Source organism: Glandiceps talaboti, chromosome 14 (genome assembly GCF_964340395.1).
Source record: "Glandiceps talaboti chromosome 14, keGlaTala1.1, whole genome shotgun sequence".
Taxonomy (NCBI): domain Eukaryota; kingdom Metazoa; phylum Hemichordata; class Enteropneusta; family Spengelidae; genus Glandiceps; species Glandiceps talaboti.
The window spans coordinates 23456925-23480905 of NC_135562.1; the positions used below are offsets into that span (position 1 = coordinate 23456925).

Sequence of the window (23981 nt, forward strand, 5' to 3'; positions counted from 1 at the left end):
AATGAAATAAGAATGAAATCATGACCAAATAATAAAGGAATAAGAATGAAATCATAACCAAATAATGATGGAATAAGAATGAAATCATGACTAAATAAAAATGGAATAAGAATGAAATCATAACCAAATAATGATGGAATAAGAATGAAATCATGACCAAATAATAATGGAATAAGAATGAAATCATGACCAAATAATAATGGAATAAGAATGAAATCATGTCCAAATAATAAAGTAATAAGAATGAAATCATGACCAAATAAAAATGGAATAAGAATGAAATCATGACCAAATAATAATGAAATAAGAATGAAATCATGTCCAAATAATAATGGAATAAGAATGAAATCATGTCCAAGTAATAAAGTAATAAGAATGAAATCATGACCAAATAAAAATGGAATAAGAATGAAATCATAACCAAATAATGATGGAATAAGAATGAAATCATGACTAAATAAGAATGAAATAAGAATGAAATCATGACCAAATAATAATGGCATAAGAATGAAATCATGTCCAAATAATAAAGTAATAAGAATGAAATCATGACCAAATAAGAATGGAATAAGAATGAAATCATGACCAAATAATAATGGAATAAGAATGAAATCATGACCAAATAATAAAGTAATAAGAATGAAATCATGACCAAATAAGAATGGAATAAGAATGAAATCATGACCAAATAATAATGGAATAAGAATGAAATCATGACCAAATAATAAAGTAATAAGAATGAAATCATGACCAAATAATAATGAAATAAGAATGAAATCATGACCAAATAAGAATGGAATAAGAATGAAATCATGACCAAATAATAAAGTAATAAGAATGAAATCATGACTAAATAATAAAGTAATAAGAATGAAATCATAACCAAATAATAAAGTATTAAGAATGAAATCATGACCAAATAAGAATGAAATCATGTCCAAATAATAAAGGAATAAGAATGAAATCATGACCAAATAATAAAGTAATAAGAATGAAATCATGACTAAATAATAAAGTAATAAGAATGAAATCATAACCAAATAATAAAGTAATAAGAATGAAATCATGACCAAATAATAATGAAATAAGAATGAAATCATGACCAAATAATAATGGAATAAGAATGAAATCATGACCAAATAATAAAGTAATAAGAATGAAATCATGACTAAATAATAAAGTAATAAGAATGAAATCATAACCAAATAATAAAGTATTAAGAATGAAATCATGACCAAATAAGAATGAAATCATGTCCAAATAATAAAGGAATAAGAATGAAATCATGACCAAATAATAAAGTAATAAGAATGAAATCATAACCAAATAATAAAGTAATAAGAATGAAATCATGACCAAATAAGAATGAAATCATGACCAAATAATAAAGGAATAAGAATGAAATCATAACCAAATAATAAAGTAATAAGAATGAAATCATAACCAAATAATAAAGTAATAAGAATGAAATCATAACCAAATAATAATGGAATAAGAATGAAATCATGACCAAATAATAATGAAATAAGAATGAAATCATGACCAAATAATAATGAAATAAGAATGAAATCATGACCAAATAATAAAGGAATAAGAATGAAATCATGACCAAATAATAATGGAATAAGAATGAAATCATGACTAAATAATAAAGTAATAAGAATGAAATCATGACCAAATAATAAAGGAATAAGAATGAAATCATGACCAAATAATAATGAAATAAGAATGAAATCATGACCAAATAATAATGGAATAAGAATGAAATCATGACCAAATAATAATGAAATAAGAATGAAATCATGACCAAATAATAATGGAATAAGAATGAAATCATGACTAAATAAAAATGAAATAAGAATGAAATCATGACCAAATAATAAAGGAATAAGAATGAAATCATAACCAAATAATGATGGAATAAGAATGAAATCATGACCAAATAATAATGGAATAAGAATGAAATCATGACCAAATAATAATGGAATAAGAATGAAATCATGTCCAAATAATAAAGTAATAAGAATGAAATCATGACCAAATAAAAATGGAATAAGAATGAAATCATGACCAAATAATAATGAAATAAGAATGAAATCATGTCCAAATAATAAAGTAATAAGAATGAAATCATGACCAAATAAAAATGGAATAAGAATGAAATCATGTCCAAATAATAAAGTAATAAGAATGAAATCATGTCCAAATAATTTAAGGAATAAGAATGAAATCATGACCAAATAATAATGGAATAAGAATGAAATCATGTCCAAATAATAAAGGAATAAGAATGAAATCATGACCAAATAATAATGGAATAAGAATGAAATCATGACCAAATAATAAAGGAATAAGAATGAAATCATGACCAAATAATAAAGTAATAAGAATGAAATCATGACCAAATAATAAAGTAATAAGAATGAAATCATGACCAAATAATAAAGTAATAAGAATGAAATCATAACCAAATAATAATGGAATAAGAATGAAATCATGACCAAATAATAAAGGAATAAGAATGAAATCATGACCAAATAATAAAGTAATAAGAATGAAATCATGACCAAATAATAATGAAATAAGAATGAAATCATGACCAAATAATGATGGAATAAGAATGAAATCATAACTAAATAAAAATGGAATAAGAATGAAATCATGACCAAATAATAAAGTAATAAGAATGAAATCATGACCAAATAATAATGGAATAAGAATGAAATCATGTCCAAATAATAAAGTAATAAGAATGAAATCATGACCAAATAAAAATGGAATAAGAATGAAATCATGACCAAATAATAATGAAATAAGAATGAAATCATGACCAAATAATAATGAAATAAGAATGAAATCATGACCAAATAAAAATGGAATAAGAATGAAATCATAACCAAATAATAAAGTAATAAGAATGAAATCATGACCAAATAAAAATGGAATGAGAATGAAATCATGACTAATTAAAAATGGAATAAGAATGAAATCATGACCAAATAATAAAGTAATAAGAATGAAATCATGACCAAATAATAATGGAATAAGAATGAAATCATGTCCAAATAATAAAGTAATAAGAATGAAATCATGACCAAATAAAAATGGAATAAGAATGAAATCATGACCAAATAATAATGAAATAAGAATGAAATCATGACCAAATAATAATGAAATAAGAATGAAATCATGACCAAATAAAAATGGAATAAGAATGAAATCATAACCAAATAATAAAGTAATAAGAATGAAATCATGACCAAATAATAAAGTAATAAGAATGAAATCATGACCAAATAATAAAGTAATAAGAATGAAATCATGACCAAATAAAAATGGAATGAGAATGAAATCATGACTAATTAAAAATGGAATAAGAATGAAATCATGACCAAATAATGATGGAACAAGAATGAAATCATGTCCAAATAATAATGGAATAAGAATGAAATCATGTCCAAATAATAAAGTAATAAGAATGAAATCATGACCAAATAAAAATGGAATAAGAATGAAATCATGACCAAATAATAATGAAATAAGAATGAAATCATGACCAAATAATAATGAAATAAGAATGAAATCATGACCAAATAAAAATGGAATAAGAATGAAATCATAACCAAATAATAAAGTAATAAGAATGAAATCATGACCAAATAAAAATGGAATGAGAATGAAATCATGACTAATTAAAAATGGAATAAGAATGAAATCATGACCAAATAATGATGGAACAAGAATGAAATCATGTCCAAATAATAAAGTAATAAGAATGAAATCATGACCAAATAATAATGGAATAAGAATGAAATCATGACTACATAAAAATGGAATGAGAATGAAATCATGACCAAATAATAAAGTAATAAGAATGAAATCATGACCAAATAATAATGGAATAAGAATGAAATCATGTCCAAATAATAATGGAATAAGAATGAAATCATGACCAAATAATAAAGTAATAAGAATGAAACCAAATAATATTAAAAATCCAAAATATCAGAATTTAAGACTGAGAATTCAAGAAAGTACAAAAATTCCAATGGAACCATGGGGAAAAATCTGTCATTTTGCATGTTTCATGGTATTGGGTGACCTGTACCCTAAAAATATAACATTAAAGTGCAATTTAAAACTTTTTCATTGTAAAACTGTTACTCTTTTACAGATTTCTTCATAGAGAGAACCTGGAAAGTATTTATTAGAGTAGATAGTTAGGCTCCAAAATCCTAAAAAACTGTAATTTCATCAAAATAGCAGCTAAATTGCCAGATTGCATTATTTATATTTCATCTGGAATACGAAATAAACATCAGATAAGGCTAAATTTAGGGTTTCAGGGGTTTCTTGGGGTGCTCTACTAGAATGTTGTCTCATTTTATCAAAATCAATTCATTATTAACCCATTTACATGGAAACGGATATCTCACAAATCAAATTAAATTGAATTACAAAAATACAAGGTTACATCAAGACTTCATTAAAAGTTGCCGTCAGCTATCAAACTTGATTATACATATATTATTATGTATACCATTTTTTGCATTCATGTATCATTTGAGGAATACTGTCATTTGAGGAATTTCTTTTTACAAATATTGTGTTGCCATGGTAACATTTTAAAAATCCAGATAGGCTATTTTCATGTTGAACTAAACTGTTTTAAAACATTCAAAACACAGACCCATGATGCATTTAGATCTATGATGTAATTGTTTACATGGCAACTGAAACTAACTAGATATGCTTGTGGTGCACTACAATATATTAGAACTTAAGTTGCATAAACTATGCAGAACTCGAGTTGATCAAGACATTGGTCAAGTTTGCTCATTTCATCATTGGGATGCAGACTCACTGCATTCAAGTTGGGTTTTTATAAATAGAAGCTACATGTATTTAAAATTCAATATTGAACTACTGTGTATGTGAAGGAAGAAGACTTACATGTGTGATAATCCAAGTATTTCAGGTAAGTTGTTTTCTAATCTAACCACTATCTATTTTGATCAGTTCAAGGTACTGCACATTTGTTTAAGTTCACGGCATGTTCAAGTTCCAAGCAATCATTAGATTTATACTTTAAAGTCTATGTGAAATACTTTGTAGCATATTTTTTGTATCGGTCTTCAATTTGACCTATTTCTGAGATTGTCCATGTCCATCCACCTCCACTAGGTTCAATACAGCACTCGGTGAAGAAAATAAAATGTTTGTTTACAGGGGCAATGTCTGGGAGAGTGGGCCATTTGAACTGTTTTCCTGCATATTGCAGAAACTTCACCAGTACTGTGTCCTCATTATCAGAGTCAATTATCACACCAGGGTACCAATCATCCTTATCTGCGAAAGCAACCTAGTCTCCAGTTAGTACCAGTACATGTAACAAGTTGCCCTTCATCACTATTTACACTGTTTATTCTTTTCCCAGCTCTACGTTGTTCTACTCTGTCTTTTATTGTTTTTTAGCACAACTGGAGGTTCAGTAGTGCTATAGGGATCGGATCGCCTGTCTGTCTGTCTGTCTGTCTGCCTGTGTGCGTGCGTGCATGCGTGTGTGTGTGTAAACAACTTAAAGTCAAAAACTACCGAACCAATTGCCATGATATTTGGTGGGTCCATTACCTAGGGTGTCTAGTTGGGAAATTTTTCAAATCAAAATGATCACATCAAAGGTGTGTGATTTGGGTAAAAAAAAGTGATTTTTGGGCAAAAACTACTTCGCAGATTGGAGCGAAATTTGGTGGGAGCATTCTTAAGGGGTGTAAAGTAAGATTTGTTCATGACATGATGATTCCATCAGTAATATGCAAATTAGGGCTAAAAATGTGTCTTTTTGGTTAAAAATCTATAATTCCAAAACTACTGAGCAGATTGGGCTGAAATTTAATGGGAATGCATCTAGGGATGTATGGATGAAGAAATATTAAGCATACAATGATTCCATGAGTGATATGCAAATTAGGTGTAAAAATGTTCATTTTTGGTCAATGAGTCTGAAACTTGGTGAAATGATTCTGAAAGTGCTATTCTGTAGAGTTGCTTCAAAACATGTTGACAAAATTGACCCTAGCAACCACGACCACGCCCTTAGCAACAACCAAATGGCAGTATATTTTGGTCAAATAATAACATCATCTGGTAGGCAAATGAGTAAACATTCAAAAAATGTATGCAAATACCCTACGCCCATAGCAACAGCCAAATGGTTGTGTATTTCACAAAGATAACAACAGGGATTATTAGACAATTGAATAAACATTCAAAAAATGTATGTAAATTTGCCTAGCAACAAGACCACGCCCATAGCAACAGCCAAATGATCACATATATTGCAAAGATAATATCAGGAATTCATACACAAGTGAACAAAAACATTCAAAAATGTATGCAAATATATCTAACAACATTACCACGCCCATAGCAACAGCCAAATGATAGCATATATCGTAAAGATAGCAACATGGTTGGATAGGCAACTGGATAGTCATTCAACAAATGAACACTTATTGTTAGCTTGAACTACCATATGGATAAACATTTTTAAAAACTGTACAGTTGTGCTACAACGCCATTGGCGGTATTTTTTTGGAAAGTCAGCCATGTTGGCATTTGTGTTATGAAGTGTTCTTGACACTATTTTTATGCATGCACTAACTTTGTTGCTACCAATTTGTTGACTCTCTGGCTCCATTACGCATTGTCTTATATTATCAGTAAATGGACCACTGATACTGTTAAATTTATAAGTCTGTAGTTCTTTTGAGTCATTGTCATTTACATTTACTGTGTGTGATAATTTTTCTACTTCTTGTCTTAACTCTCTATTTCCTTCTCGAGACTTGGTAAGCTTCTCTTTTGTTGTGTTGTTGTCTTTCTTTGCTTGTGATAGTGCTGTTTGGCAAAGTTTCTTTTCATGTTTTAATTTACTTATCACTTTTTTTATGCTATCTGCTCTTCAGCAAGTTGTTTTGATTTATAGCTAGCATGCCTTTTTTCTTTTTTTCCAGCTCATTTACCTTGTTGCTAAGCTGTTAATATTTCCGCTGACAACAATGATCCTTCTTTGCTAAAGTCTCTTCTTTACCTTTTAATCTTTTATAATAATTTTGTGCTTCATAGCTTTCATCTTTTTCTTGCTACTCTCAAGTTCTAACTCCAAAACTGTATTTTTCCTTTTCAAGACCTTTTTATCACCTAACTTTTCTTCATTCTTTCTTTTTTCGATCACTATACTCTTGTTCTGTAGTTCCCCTATTAACTTCATCCTAGCTAGCCTCTCGTGTTTGTATTTCTTATTTGCTACCTGATACTGTATAAATGGTACTTTCTTCACTTCTCCTTTCCTATCTTTCTTGACCTGAACATGTGTTTACAGAAATTCCTGTGATTGATGGTGATCAGTTTTATTTACCTTTACTGAACTCTTTTAATATTTTTGTGTAGGCATATCTGGCATTGTCTGTTGTCATTAATGGCTGCATGCTTGTTGACTCCAGGACCAAATTGAGCCATTTTGCCATGGTATTCCAGGTTGCTGAAATTTGATCTCTGTATTGTTGTAACTCTATGACTACACCATTAGTTACTGCCTTGCATTCTACTGCACTGCTTTCATTTATTGTTGTCACTTTTATCCCTATCCTGGTACATTCCAGTCCAATTACATCTATGTTGTCACTTTTGTCCCTATCCTGGTACATTCCAGTCCAATTACATCTATGTTGTCACTTTTATCCCTATCCTGGTACATTCCGGTCCAATTACATCTATGTTGTCACTTTTGTCCCTATCCTGGTACATTCCAGTCCAATTACATCTATGTTGTCACTTTTGTCCCTATCCTGGTACATTCCAGTCCAATTACATCTATGTTGTCACTTTTATCCCTATCCTGGTACATTCCAGTCCAATTACATCTATGTTGTCACTTTTGTCCCTATCCTGGTACATTCCAGTCCAATTACATCTATGTTGTCACTTTTAACCCTATTCTGGTACATTCCAGTCCAACTACATCTATGTTGTCACTTTTGTCCCTATCCTGGTACATTCCAGTCCAATTACATCTATGTTGTCACTTTTATCCCTATCCTGGTACATTCCGGTCCAACTACATCTATGTTGTCACTTTTATCCCTATCCTGGTACATTCCGGTCCAACTACATCTATGTTGTCACTTTTATCCCTATCCTGGTACATTCCGGTCCAACTATGTTGTCACTTTTATCCCTATCCTGGTACATTCCAGTCCAATTACATCTATGTTGTCACTTTTGTCCCTATCCTGGTACATTCCAGTCCAACTACATCTATGTTGTCACTTTTGTCCCTATCCTGGTACATTCCGGTCCAACTACATCTATGTTGTCACTTTTATCCCTATCCTGGTACATTCCGGTCCAACTATGTTGTCACTTTTATCCCTATTCTGGTACATTCCGGTCCAACTACATCTATGTTGTCACTTTTATCCCTATCCTGGTACATTCCGGTCCAACTACATCTGTGTTGTCACTTTTATCCCTATCCTGGTACATTCCGGTCCAACTATGTTGTCACTTTTATCCCTATCCTGGTACATTCCAGTCCAAATACATCTATGTTACAGTCACATTCCTGTCTAATTTCTTTTACTTCACTTTCTAAGAATTCCTGATATTCTGATGATGACATACTTTGATATTGGTGAATTATTTTTCTTTTTATATAGGCTAACTTTGAGGTGAGATGTAATCCTTGCTGACGTAACAAGTCCTCAAGTGCAGCTGATGAATATGAGGACCCTAAGAGTACCAGCACATGCTTGTAGCACACTGGAGTAGGAACTATGATTTTAGGATAATACAAAGGAGATGATGAATAAAGATTCAATTTTAACAACTATACTTTGTATGCTATTATCTATGGGATCCTTGAAGTGTCACAAAACATGAAATATTGCCAAAAGAAATCGAAAATTTTAAGAATAACAAACAAAAGTGATGTTACTTTTAACAAAACACTATCTAAACCTTCAATAATTTTTGTATATTAAATTTTAAAATCAAACTTTAAAAAAAATTGAAAAAATTCACAAATAAACAAAAACAGCTGCCAATCAGAATAAAAATAACAAAAACAATAACAACAACATAATAAACATGAACAAATGAAATAAAAGTACACCAAAACAGACATGTATAGTTATGCAAATTTAATGTGATCCGTTGACATAGACAGTGGAGGGGAAATAAATAATGAATATTTCAAAAAGGCAACACAACAGAAATGACTCAGACTTTAGACACGCTATTAATAGTAACAATGCTTTTGTGTTAAGAAAAAAAATAAAAACTGGTTGCATCGATCACCAACTATAATTAGTTCATAATGCAAGACTAGTTACATCGTAACGTCATATAAACATGTAAATTTTTGACATAGATTTCTATTCACATCATTGTAGGATACAGAATTAAATCATGTAAACTAATAGTTTACATCATCATTCATACTTAGATATCCTTATTTTCAACTTGGCATACCTGTAAATGTCTCATCTGAAAAATTTTCTAGTGTGTATGCATATGTCTTCGAGTGCCATGATTGTTGTGGGTGGAGTGCTGGCGGGGGAATTCCCCACAAAACTCATCATACCACACTGGAGTAACTTTCGTTCACTCTTAAGCCATTGCATTCATTGAAAAAATAACAACCCAAATGGGTAAAATAAACACTGTTTTACTTATTTTTAGGGTTCATTATAATTTCACGGCATAGTGTGAGGGAGAGAATCGTTTTTGAAAACTTCAAATTGACCTCACATCCCGATTTCTCTGCGAAAATTCAAGCAAAATATATCACCTTACTTTTCGAAACGGAGTCCACATGTTTATGAATTTATTATTTCCATATATGGTAAGGCTCAAAAGCCAAAGAGCTTTGATCTAACCCCAAGCAAATGACCCCATTTCCTGAGAGTGACAACATGGCTGTCTCGTATGACGAAGGGCTATTTTTACGGAGCGATTTTTCAACAATGTCACTATGTACGATATTGAAACTTCACTGAACAAATAAAAACAACATTTGTGTAAAAAGCTATTTTTTGGGTCGAATTTCCATCGCAAAATTAGAGCTGTTTAAAATTGTTCACACACTCTACAGTGTATGCTTTCAGGCAGTTGTGTCTGCACGTCTGGAATACTTACAGTCAGTCTGGTGTTTTTTTTAGTTTAAGTTGTCAACACACACACAAACACACACACACACACACACACACACACACACACACACACACACACACACACACAGACGGACAGATACCGCACCATGCCTATAGCACTACTGAACTTCATTAGTTCAGTTATGCTAAAAATAACAAAAATAACAAAAATAACCACCACAAAGTTAATGAGTGCGAATTCGTATTCGATTGTACATCGCTCGACCCGGAGCCGCTGAAATCTTGTGTCAATGATTCTACGGTTACGATGTGTCTTTTTCTAGCGTGAGCAATTTCTGCCAACCTGTCGACCTGTCTCTGTATACATGTACCTTCGTCTCCATTGTCTCTGCTGTTAGCTTGTCCATAGCTGACTTTGCTTTTGACTTGTGTTTGCCTCCGTTGGTCTGGTCACTGGTACTTGTACTCGGACCTGCTAAATTGACGTCCGCCCCTTCCATATCGCTTGAATTCCCTGACATGGTGACAGAACAAAGCTTCCCACTTAGTCCCTGGTGGCCTTGGATAGGTTTGCGACAAGTGGTACAAAGTCGGAGGGACATATGAGAGAAATTATTGTCCCAAAATACTGACCAGTTCCACACAGGACTGATTGAAAGTTTACAATGAAAAGTAAATTCATGCACGTGCGCAATACAGGGCTTACTCTTACATTAACATACTAAACAATGATGTCATACCAAAGAGGTCAATACTGAGGTCATCCCTAAACAGACTGCAATTACAATAAATGACACATAACCCCCCCCCCCCCCCACACACACACACACACACACACACACACACACAAACGGACATATACCGCACCATGCCTATAGCACTACTGAACTTCATTAGTTCAGTTAGGCTAAAAATAACAAAAATAACCACCACAAAGTTTCAGACCGTGCCCCTTTCAGTAAAGTGTGTGCAGTTGTGGTACAATACTGTTGACCCAGATATTAATATTTATTTTATGAATGTTATCTATATCATACAGAGCCTCCTTCCTCATATGAAGAAAATGATGGTGATCATGATTATGAGAAAATTCCTGGTGAGGATCTTATAAATTTTGAAATAATAATCAGTCCCCGAAAGGGGGTCTACTACAATGGGGCTCCGTCCATCCACCCATGTACATATGTTATAGATGTATACATACACATGTACATAGGTTGTAGATATATACGTACACATGTACATATGTTATAGATGTATACATACACATGTACATAGGTTGTAGATATATACGTACACATGTACATATGTTATAGATGTATACATACACATGTACATAGGTTGTAGATATATACGTACACATGTACATAGGTTATAGATGTATAGCATACACATGTACATAGGTTATAGATATATACATACACATGTACATAGGTTATAGATGTATACATACACATGTACATAGGTTATAGATATATACATACACATGTACATAGGTTATAGATGTATACATACACATGTACATAGGTTGTAGATATATACGTACACATGTACATAGGTTATAGATGTATACATACACATGTACATAGGTTGTAGATATATACGTACACATGTACATAGGTTGTAGATATATACGGTACATACACATGTACATAGGTTATAGATATATACATACACATGTACATAGGTTATAGATGTATACATACACATGTACATAGGTTATAGATGTATACATACACATGTACATAGGTTGTAGATATATACATACACATGTACATAGGTTATAGATATATACATACACATGTACATAGGTTATAGATATATACATACACATGTACATAGGTTATAGATGTATACATACACATGTACATAGGTTGTAGATATATACGTACACATGTACATAGGTTGTAGATATATACGGTACATACACATGTACATAGGTTATAGATATATACATACACATGTACATAGGTTATAGATGTATACATACACATGTACATAGGTTGTAGATATATACGTACACATGTACATAGGTTATAGGTATATACATACACATGTACATAGGTTATAGATATATACATACACATGTTCATAGGTTGTAGATATATACGTACACATATACATAGGTTATAGATGTATACATACACATGTACATAGGTTATAGATGTATACGTACACATGTACATAGGTTATAGATGTATACATACGTATATAGACTGCAGTCATAGAATTGATATTAGTATTTATATAGACCAGTCATAGAATTGATATTATTATATATATAGACTGCAGTCATAGAATTGATATTATTATATATATAGACTGCAGTCATAGAATTGATATTATTATATATATAGACTGCAGTCATAGAATTGATATTATTATGTATATAGACTGCAGTCATAGAATTGATATTACTATGTATATAGACTGCAGTCATAGAATTGATATTATTATGTATATAGACTGCAGTCATAGAATTGATATTATTATATATATAGACTGCAGTCATAGAATTGATATTATTATATATATTGACTGCAGTCCTAGAATTGATATTACTATGTAGACTGCAGTCATGGAATTGATATTATTTATATATATAGACTGCAGTCCTAGAATTGATATTATTATATATATTGACTGCAGTCATAGAATTGATATTACTATGTAGACTGCAGTCATGGAATTGATATTATTATTTATATTGACTGCAGTCATAGAATTGATATTATTTATATAGACTGCAGTCATAGAATTGATATAATATATATTGACTGCAGTCATAGAATTGATATTACTATGTAGACTGCAGTCATAGAATTGATATTACTATTTATATTGACTGCAGTCATAGAATTGATATTATTTATATAGACTGCAGTCATGGAATTGATATTATTATTTATATTGACTGCAGTCATAGAATTGATATTATATATATAGACTGCAGTCCTAGAATTGATATTATTATATATATTGACTGCAGTCATAGAATTGATATTACTATGTAGACTGCAGTCATAGAATTGATATTACTATGTATATAGACTGCAGTCATAGAATTGATATTATGTATATAGACTGCAGTCATAGAATTGATATTATTATATATATAGACTGCAGTCATAGAATTGATATTATTTATATATATAGACTGCAGTCCTAGAATTGATATTATTATATATATTGACTGCAGTCATAGAATTGATATTATTATATATATAGACTGCAGTCATAGAATTGATATTACTATGTATATAGACTGCAGTCATATAATTGATATTACTATGTATATAGACTGCAGTCATAGAATTGATATTACTATGTATATAGACTGCAGTCATAGAATTGATATTACTATGTATATAGACTGCAGTCATAGAATTGATATTACTATGTATATAGACTGCAGTCATAGAATTGATATTATTATGTATATAGACTGCAGTCATAGAATTGATATTACTATATATATTGACTGCAGTCATAGAATTGATATTACTATTTATATAGACTGCAGTCATAGAATTGATATTATTATTTATATAGACTGCAGTCATAGAATTGATATTATTATATATATTGACTGCAGTCATAGAATTGATATTATATATATAGACTGCAGTCATAGAATTGATATTACTATGTATATAGACTGCAGTCATAGAATTGATATTATTATATATATAGACTGCAGTCATAGAATTGATATTATTATGTATATAGACTGCAGTCATAGAATTGATATTATTATGTATATAGACTGCAGTCATAGAATTGATATTATTATATATATAGACTGCAGTCATAGAATTGATATTACTATGTAGACTGCAGTCATAGAATTGATATTATTATGTATATTGACTGCAGTCATAGAATTGATATTATTATATATATTGACTGCAGTCATAGAATTGATATTATTATATATATTGACTGCAGTCATAGAATTGATATTATTATATATATTGACTGCAGTCATAGAATTGATATTATTATGTATATAGACTGCAGTCATAGAATTGATATTACTATGTATATAGACTGCAGTCATAGAATTGATATTTAAACAATAATGTACGCCCTCCCAGCCCATAATGGACGAAAGCAAACTTTGAACGACATAATGGGCGAGGCGACAGCCGAGCCCATTATGGAGTGCAAAGTTTGCTTGAGTCCATTATGGACTGGGAGGGCGTACATTATTGTTATTATTTTATAGTTTTGCCAATTCCAGTGAATTTGTAGACCGAGAAACGCAAAACAACGTATAATATACACAGCGCTGAACATCGTCTGCCATGTTCGGCCCGGAAGCTGAATACTAATCATTGCGACACACGTACGTACACGTACATACACATATACACTTCAATGAACTGCTGTGAACACAAATTTGTTTCATTTTAATTTCAATCAAAAAATTCTTATGGTGTTTACCCCATAATTTCCCTGTTCTTAAATACCCACACCGTTATTGCCTTACGGACATAAGCGTGTATTGTTATGCTCGTTCCGGGGCCGCGATGCCCAATAACGGAGTACATTATCAGTAATAATGTACAGAGATGACGTCACAAAATTCACTGGAATTGGTAATGCTATAATATAATATTATATATATTGACTGCAGTCATAGAATTGATATTATTATGTATATAGACTGCAGTCATAGAATTGATATTATTATGTATATAGACTGCAGTCATAGAATTGATATTACTATGTATATAGACTGCAGTCATAGAATTGATATTACTATGTATATAGACTGCAGTCATAGAATTGATATTACTATGTATATAGACTGCAGTCATAGAATTGATATTATTATGTATATAGACTGCAGTCATAGAATTGATATTATTATGTATATAGACTGCAGTCATTGAATTGATATTATTATGTATATAGACTGCAGTCATAGAATTGATATTATTATGTATATAGACCGCAGTCATAGAATTGATATGTATATAGACTGCAGTCATAGAATTGATATTATTATGTATATAGACTGCAGTCATAGAATTGATATTACTATGTATATAGACTGCAGTCATAGAATTGATATTACTATGTATATAGACTGCAGTCATAGAATTGATATTACTATGTATATAGACTGCAGTCATAGAATTGATATTATTATGTATATTGACTGCAGTCATAGAATTGATATTATTATGTATATAGACTGCAGTCATAGAATTGATATTATTATATATATAGACTGCAGTCATAGAATTGATATTATTATGTATATAGACTGCAGTCATAGAATTGATATTATTATGTATATAGACTGCAGTCATAGAATTGATATTACTATGTAGACTGCAGTCATAGAATTGATATTATTATATATATAGACTGCAGTCATAGAATTGATATCATTATATATATAGACTACAGTCATAGAATTGATATTACTATGTAGACTGCAGTCATAGAATTGATATTATTATGTATATTGACTGCAGTCATAGAATTGATATTATTATGTATATAGACTGCAGTCATAGAATTGATATTACTATGTATATAGACTGCAGTCATAGAATTGATATTACTATGTATATAGACTGCAGTCATAGAATTGATATTATTATGTATATAGACTGCAGTCATAGAATTGATATTACTATGTAGACTGCAGTCATAGAATTGATATTATTATGTATATTGACTGCAGTCATGGAATTGATATTATTATGTACATAGACTGCAGTCATAGAATTGATATTACTATGTATATAGAATGCAGTCATAGAATTGATATTATTATGTATATAGACTGCAGTCATAGAATTGATATTACTGTGTATATAGACTGCAGTCATGGAATTGATATTATTATATATATAGACTGCAGTCATAGAATTGATATTACTATGTATATAGACTGCAGTCATAGAATTGATATTACTATATAGACTGCAGTCATAGAATTGATATTATTATTTATATAGACTGCAGTCATAGAATTGATATTACTATGTATATAGACTGCAGTCATAGAATTGATATTACTATGTAGACTGCAGTCATAGAATTGATATTATTATATATATAGACTGCAGTCATAGAATTGATATTATTATGTATATAGACTGCAGTCATAGAATTGATATTATTATGTATATAGACTGCAGTCATAGAATTGATATTATTATATATATAGACTGCAGTCATAGAATTGATATTATTATGTATATAGACTGCAGTCATAGAATTGATATTATTATGTATATAGACTGCAGTCATAGAATTGATATTATTATATATATTGACTGCAGTCATAGAATAGATATTACTATGTATATAGACTGCAGTCATAGAATTGATATTATTATATATATATAGACTGCAGTCATAGAATTGATATTATTATGTATATAGACTGCAGTCATAGAATTGATATTATGTATGTAGACTGCAGTCATAGAATTGATATTATTATATATATAGACTGCAGTCATAGAATTGATATTACTATGTAGACTGCAGTCATAGAATTGATATTATTATATATATAGACTGCAGTCATAGAATTGATATTATTATATATATTGACTGCAGTCATAGAATTGATATTACTATGTATATAGACTGCAGTCATAGAATTGATATTACTATGTATATCGACTGCAGTCATAGAATTGATATTATTATATATATAGACTGCAGTCATAGAATTGATATTATTATGTATATAGACTGCAGTCATAGAATTGATATTATTATGTATATAGACTGCAGTCATAGAATTGATATTATTATGTATATAGACTGCAGTCATAGAATTGATATTATTATATATATAGACTGCAGTCATAGAATTGATATTATTATGTATATAGACTGCAGTCATAGAATTGATATTATTATGTATATAGACTGCAGTCATAGAATTGATATTATTATATATATTGACTGCAGTCATAGAATAGATATTACTATGTATATAGACTGCAGTCATAGAATTGATATTATTATATATATAGACTGCAGTCATAGAATTGATATTATTATGTATATAGACTGCAGTCATAGAATTGATATTATTATGTATGTAGACTGCAGTCATAGAATTGATATTATTATATATATAGACTGCAGTCATAGAATTGATATTACTATGTAGACTGCAGTCATAGAATTGATATTATTATATATATAGACTGCAGTCATAGAATTGATATTATTATATATATTGACTGCAGTCATAGAATTGATATTACTATGTATATAGACTGCAGTCATAGAATTGATATTACTATGTATATCGACTGCAGTCATAGAATTGATATTATTATATATATAGACTGCAGTCATAGAATTGATATTATTATGTATATAGACTGCAGTCATAGAATTGATATTATTATGTATATAGACTGCAGTCATAGAATTGATATTATTATGTATATAGACTGCAGTCATAGAATTGATATTATATATATTGACTGCAGTCATAGAATTGATATTATTATATATATAGACTGCAGTCATAGAATTGATATTACTATGTAGACTGCAGTCATAGAATTGATATTATTATGTATATTGACTGCAGACATAGAATTGATATTATATATATAGACTGCAGTCATAGAATTGATATTATTATGTATATAGACTGCAGTCATAGAATTGATATTATTATGTATATTGACTGCAGTCATAGAATTGATATTACTATGTATATAGACTGCAGTCATAGAATTGATATTACTATGTATATAGACTGCAGTCATAGAATTGATATTAGGGACCAGTCAGTTTCTTCGGCCGGGGGGGGGTGGGGGGGGGGTGGATTGGTAGGGGGGTCGGCGGTGGATTGGTAGGGGGGTCACCCAGTTTTTGAAATTGTGGAAGAGGGGGGTCATTGTGTTTTAGATTGTGATGGAAGAAAAAAATCCTTTCTACAATGGCATATAGTCTTGTCTGAAATGTGGTACATGTCAATATTTGTTCTTGTCCCTGTTTCTTTATGAATTCTTTAACATTACTTTCTAGTTCAAACCTAACTATATATATTCATATACCTTGTACATGTACCGGTATTACCTAGCTACCACACTAGTTACAGAACATGTCATGTAAATGCTTGGCTGTTTCACAATCAATGCTTCACTCATATTGCAGTTTGGGGCAAAAGTGAACTTGAAGGTTTCGTAATGGTAATTTTCATAGATAGTTTATAAATGAAGTTAATCTAAATTGTTCTACTCATCATGCTATTGACACTACAAATCACCACATCTCATCAGATTCCAGTTACTATTATACACTAGGTATGACCACCTAAAGTTCTCTAACATACCGGTGACTTTATTATACATGCAATATTAATGCCCCTATATACTAATGTTACGTGTCCATTTTATGTGATATGAGAAACTCATTAAAAAACGTTTTATGTTAGCTTTTCGAAGCTTGAAAATAATACCTCAAAGGTTATGAATAACCTAAACATTGCCTTAGTATCTCAAGCAAAAACTCCACATCTGCCAGGGGGAAACCCCCAAGGACTCCCTCACCCCCAGAGGTCACTCATACATTCAACCAACAATCAGATGCACCAACAACCTTTTTACTGTCATAATGGTATTAAACTTTTCTTAAATATTTTCACCCTATTCTAATTTGATATGATATTGTCTTTTCAAGATCTGAAATGTTTGCCAAGATAGTCTAAAATTGCCTTAAACTCCAAATCTCTCCTACCAATGATACTACCATTATAGATGTGCTGACCTTTACTACATGTATATAATGATGCCATTTAAACTTTTTAAGAACATATTTCAACCCTTAGTGTAAGTTATAAAGGAAATTATTGTCTGAAAGGGTCTGAATAGTCTCAAAATTGACTTTTCAGAGTTAAAAACCTCCAGGGCTTCTAGGGGGAGACCCCCTAGGACCCCGCCCCCACATGAGGTGTACACATCCTAGTCTCAAGATCTTCCCCCTACCTCTTACTGTCAAGATCCTATCAAACTATATTTCAAAAATATTTCAACCTTATGTAGTTGCATTTTACATGTTGGTGCTGATTTGAAAGCTTGGAAATTATTTTCTGAAAATGTCTGAATTAAAAACCTCCTGGGCTTCTAGGGGAGACCCCTAGGACCCCCATAAGAGATGTACATATTCCCTTCTCAAGCTTTCCTACCCTTCACTGCCAAGATGCTATTAAACTCCTTTTCGAATATATTTACCCTGTGTAGTCAATAATTATAAATATGATAGTGCTAACCCGGGATCTTATAAAGTAGATGCAAGACAGTCAAGCAGTCCACACTGAGTCACGATAAAAAAATACCTGTCATGCGAATATTATATATGGGGGGGGGTCATCATGTTTTAGAATTAAGTGATGGGGGGGGGGGGGGGGGGGTCAGCCTGTTTTTGGTTTTACAGATAGGGGGTCAGTGACTTTTTGTCGGTCCGATTTAAGAATCCACCCCCCCCCCCCCCCCTAGGCTGGAGAAACTGACCGGTCCCTTACTATGTATATAGCTGTTCCTACTTAAACTATAAGGATCACTTTGTTTCTGTGCAATTCAATTTTACAGAAGGACTTGCTCAAGCCAGGCAGCAGAAGGTGATTCCAGACAGGGCAGTAAAGGTATAGTTAAATCAAAATATTGAATTGTTGATAAATTTAGTTGTAAAATGCACACACCCAAGACAAATTGCTAAAAGTGTTTTAATAACAATGTCTAGGTTCTTCTATTCATGTTCATAACTAGAATTCATTTTGCACCAAGAAATACTAGGAGGTCACCAAAGGAATTGCCAGATATCCACCATGGCGGCTGTTCATCAGTATTTTCAGAAGTCACAACGCATCCATGACTTCAGACAACTATTCTAAATTCTTAGAATTTGGTAACATCCCCAGGTTCATTGAATTGCTTACATAAAGGGATAATGCCATGCTGCTCCAGGAAATGAATATTTGGGACACTTAATTTTGAAGATGTTGTGATAAAAGAGTGAAATATTCTAGGTATTTGAATTTACTATTATCATTGTGTCAAGTATCATATACGTTGATTTTAGTTTGACGGTACAGATAATTTAAAAAAAAATATCGTTGAACTGTAATTTATTCACCATGATTATAAAGAAGTATATTTATTTTATTATTTTTTATTTATTACTCTTCATCACAGGCAAAACGTGATTTACACAATAATGAAAAAATATTAACAATGGCACTTGACAAGACAGAAAAATCATACATATTACAAAAAAGTAGCAACTAGCAAACAATAAAAATACAACTATAACAACAAAAGATAGCCTGTGAATGGAATGAACAAACAGATGCCGAGCACCTCTCCTTGTGTCCAACCAACATCAAAAAATTTAACTAAAATAAATTAATAGAGCAAATTTGCAAACACAGAAAATGATAACATTGACATTGAGAGTCGGTGACATCAGTTGTGGTAGTTGAGAGTCGGTGACATCCATTGTGGTAGTTGAGAGTCGGTGACATCCATTGTGGTAGTTGAGAGTCGGTGACATCAATTGTGGTAGTTGAGAGTAGGTGACATCAATTGTGGTAGTTGAGAGTCGGTGACATCAATAATTGTGGTAGTTGAGAGTAGGTGACATCCATTGTGGTAGTTGAGAGTAGGTGACATCAATTGTGGTAGTTGAGAGTCGGTGACATCAATTGTGGTAGTTGAGAGTCGGTGACATCAATTGTGGTAGTTGAGAGTCGATGACATCAATTGTGGTAGTTGAGAGTCGGTGACATCAATTGTGGTAGTTGAGAGTCGGTGACATCAATTGTGGTAGTTGAGAGTAGGTGACATCAATTGTGGTAGTTGAGAGTAGGTGACATCAATTGTGGTAGTTGAGAGTCGGTGACATCAATTATGGTAGTTGAGAGTCGGTGACATCAATTGTGGTAGTTGAGAGTAGGTGACATCAATTGTGGTAGTTGAGAGTAGGTGACATCAATTGTGGTAGTTGAGAGTAGGTGACATCAATTGTGGTAGTTGAGAGTAGGTGACATCAATTGTGGTAGTTGAGAGTAGGTGACATCAATTGTGGTAGTTGAGAGTCGGTGACATCAATTATGGTAGTTGAGAGTAGGTGACATCAATTGTGGTAGTTGAGAGTCGGTGACATCAATTATGGTAGTTGAGAGTCGGTGACATCAATTGTGGTAGTTGAGAGTCGGTGACATCCATTGTGGTAGTTGAGAGTAGGTGACATCAATTATGGTAGTTGAGAGTCGGTGACATCCATTGTGGTAGTTGAGAGTAGGTGACATCAATTGTGGTAGTTGAGAGTAGGTGACATCAATTGTGGTAGTTGAGAGTAGGTGACATCAATTGTGGTAGTTGAGAGTCGATGACATCAATTATGGTAGTTGAGAGTAGGTGACATCAATTGTGGTAGTTGAGAGTAGGTGACATCAATTATGGTAGTTGAGAGTAGGTGACATCAATTATGGTAGTTGAGAGTAGGTGACATCAATTGTGGTAGTTGAGAGTAGGTGACATCAATTATGGTAGTTGAGAGTCGGTGACATCAATTGTGGTAGTTGAGAGTCGATGACATCAATTGTGGTAGTTGAGAGTCGGTGACATCAATTGTGGTAGTTGAGAGTCGGTGACATCAATTGTGGTAGTTGAGAGTAGGTGACATCAATTGTGGTAGTTGAGAGTAGGTGACATCAGTTGTGGTAGTTGAGAGTAGGTGACATCAATTGTGGTAGTTGAGAGTCGGTGACATCCATTGTGGTAGTTGAGAGTAGGTGACATCAATTGTGGTAGTTGAGAGTCGGTGACATCCATTGTGGTAGTTGAGAGTAGGTGACATCCATTGTGGTAGTTGAGAGTCAATGATATTGATTGTGGCATGCCACAATCAATATCACTGACTCTCAAATGCCAGAATCATACATACATACATACATACATACATACATACATACATACACACACACATACACACACACATACACATACATACATACATACACACACATACATACATACATACATACATACATACATACATACATACATATACATACATACATACATACATACATACATACATACATACATACAATACATTATACATACAGACTGACATACAGACTGACATACATACATACATACATACATACATACATACAATACATTATACATACAGACTGACATACATACATACATACATACATACATACATACAATACATTATACATACAGACTGACATACATATACATACAATACATTATACATACAGACTGACATACAGACTGACATACAGACTCACAGACTTTTCATCCCTAATATATAACCTTACCTTCCTTACAGAAGGTATAAATTGTAGTATCGACAAATAAACATTCAACTACCAAGTGGTCCTAATGACTTACACATCCACATACCACCTCCTCATCAAAGTGTAACTGATCCTTATATCCATCTGTACATATGTGAATAAAGTATCATTCTATAGTAAGTATTCAAATAGTAAACAATTTCTCCGGCGTCTATATCAACCCATTCACACAACTGTAGAGCCATTCATCTAAAAGACATTACACAAATGACTCTCCCAAAATTATGAATATGCCCATTTTTCCTGGAGTGATGCTCCCTTTTAATCGTCCCTGTAAACCTTGAATTTGAGTATTTTTTTGGTGCAACATGAAAATAGAATGAGCATTTCCACAAATGAGCTTTCATTATTTCATTGTTCTATTCTATTTATCTTGATGGTAATTTCACTGCAGTATTTGCCTGTGTGCTTAGTGTGCTAGTGTGCAGTCACTTGATTAAGAAAAAGCATTGTTTTTATTTTGAATCTTTGGTGTACATCATTGGATGTACTGTTAATGTGGTACCAGATGTGTCCAAGTTGGTTTCCACCCATGAAACATTGACTAGGAGTTATTTCTTCACACAGAAATCAGCTGTTATGGAGTCTGTTGGACTTCCAAAGATGCAACCACCTCGCAGAGATAGTTATGAAAATGTTGTGTTCAAAAGTAAATTTAGTATCTCCAAGGTAAATATACTAAATTATCATTTCCATCCATTCTCAATAAATGAATTTTAATTTATATGCAAATCATGGGTTGGTTTACCTGGACTGGTCGGCTGTGCTAAGGGTGTCTGGTCGTTTTGCCCCATAACCAGTTCGCCCCATTGCCAGTTCGCACCTACTTAGTCGTTTCGCCCCAGCGGTTTGGTCGTTTCGCCCCATAGGTTTGGTCGTTTCGCCCCAGCGGTTTGGTCGTTTTGCCCCAGCGGTTTGGTCGTTTCGCCCCATAGGTTTGGTCGTTTCGCCCCAGCGATTTGGTCGTTTTGCCCCAGCAGTTTGGTCGTTTCGCCCCAGCGGTTTGGTCGTTTCGCCCCAGCGGTTTGGTCGTTTCGCCCCATAGGTTTGGTCGTTTCGCCCCAGCGGTTTGGTCGTTTCGCCCCAGCGGTTTGGTCGTTTCGCCCCATAGGTTTGGTCGTTTCGCCCCAGCGGTTTGGTCGTTTCGCCCCATAGGTTTGGTCGTTTTGTCCCATGTGGTAAACAATGGTTATGGGTTAGAATACACAGTTTTGAGACAGTGCTTTCCCACAATCGAAACATTACGGCCACATTCGTAAAACAAATTACGGTATTTTTTCAGTTTACTACGTAGTATCTCCTGTTACTAAACCGAGTAATGATGAAAACCACTGACACGTGCCGTGTTTATAGGTCAACTTGAAGTTGAAGTAGAACCTTAGTCCATGAGTACGACGGGACGATCATTCCGACTT

At 32.2% G+C, this 23981-nt stretch overlaps 1 protein-coding gene across 2 annotated transcripts in view; it reads left to right on the plus strand.

Moving 5' to 3' along the window:
• LOC144445539 (uncharacterized) overlaps positions 1-23981 on the plus strand; it is a 61828-nt gene that overhangs the window by 13853 nt on the left and 23994 nt on the right. The window contains exons 2-4 of one of the 2 annotated variants that reach the window (XM_078135128.1): positions 11215-11271; positions 19766-19818; positions 23134-23235. In XM_078135128.1, the coding sequence (XP_077991254.1) occupies positions 11215-11271; positions 19766-19818; positions 23134-23235 (212 nt within the window). The remainder of the gene's footprint in view (positions 1-11214; positions 11272-19765; positions 19819-23133; positions 23236-23981) is intronic. The other variant, XM_078135129.1, reaches the window with a different exon arrangement.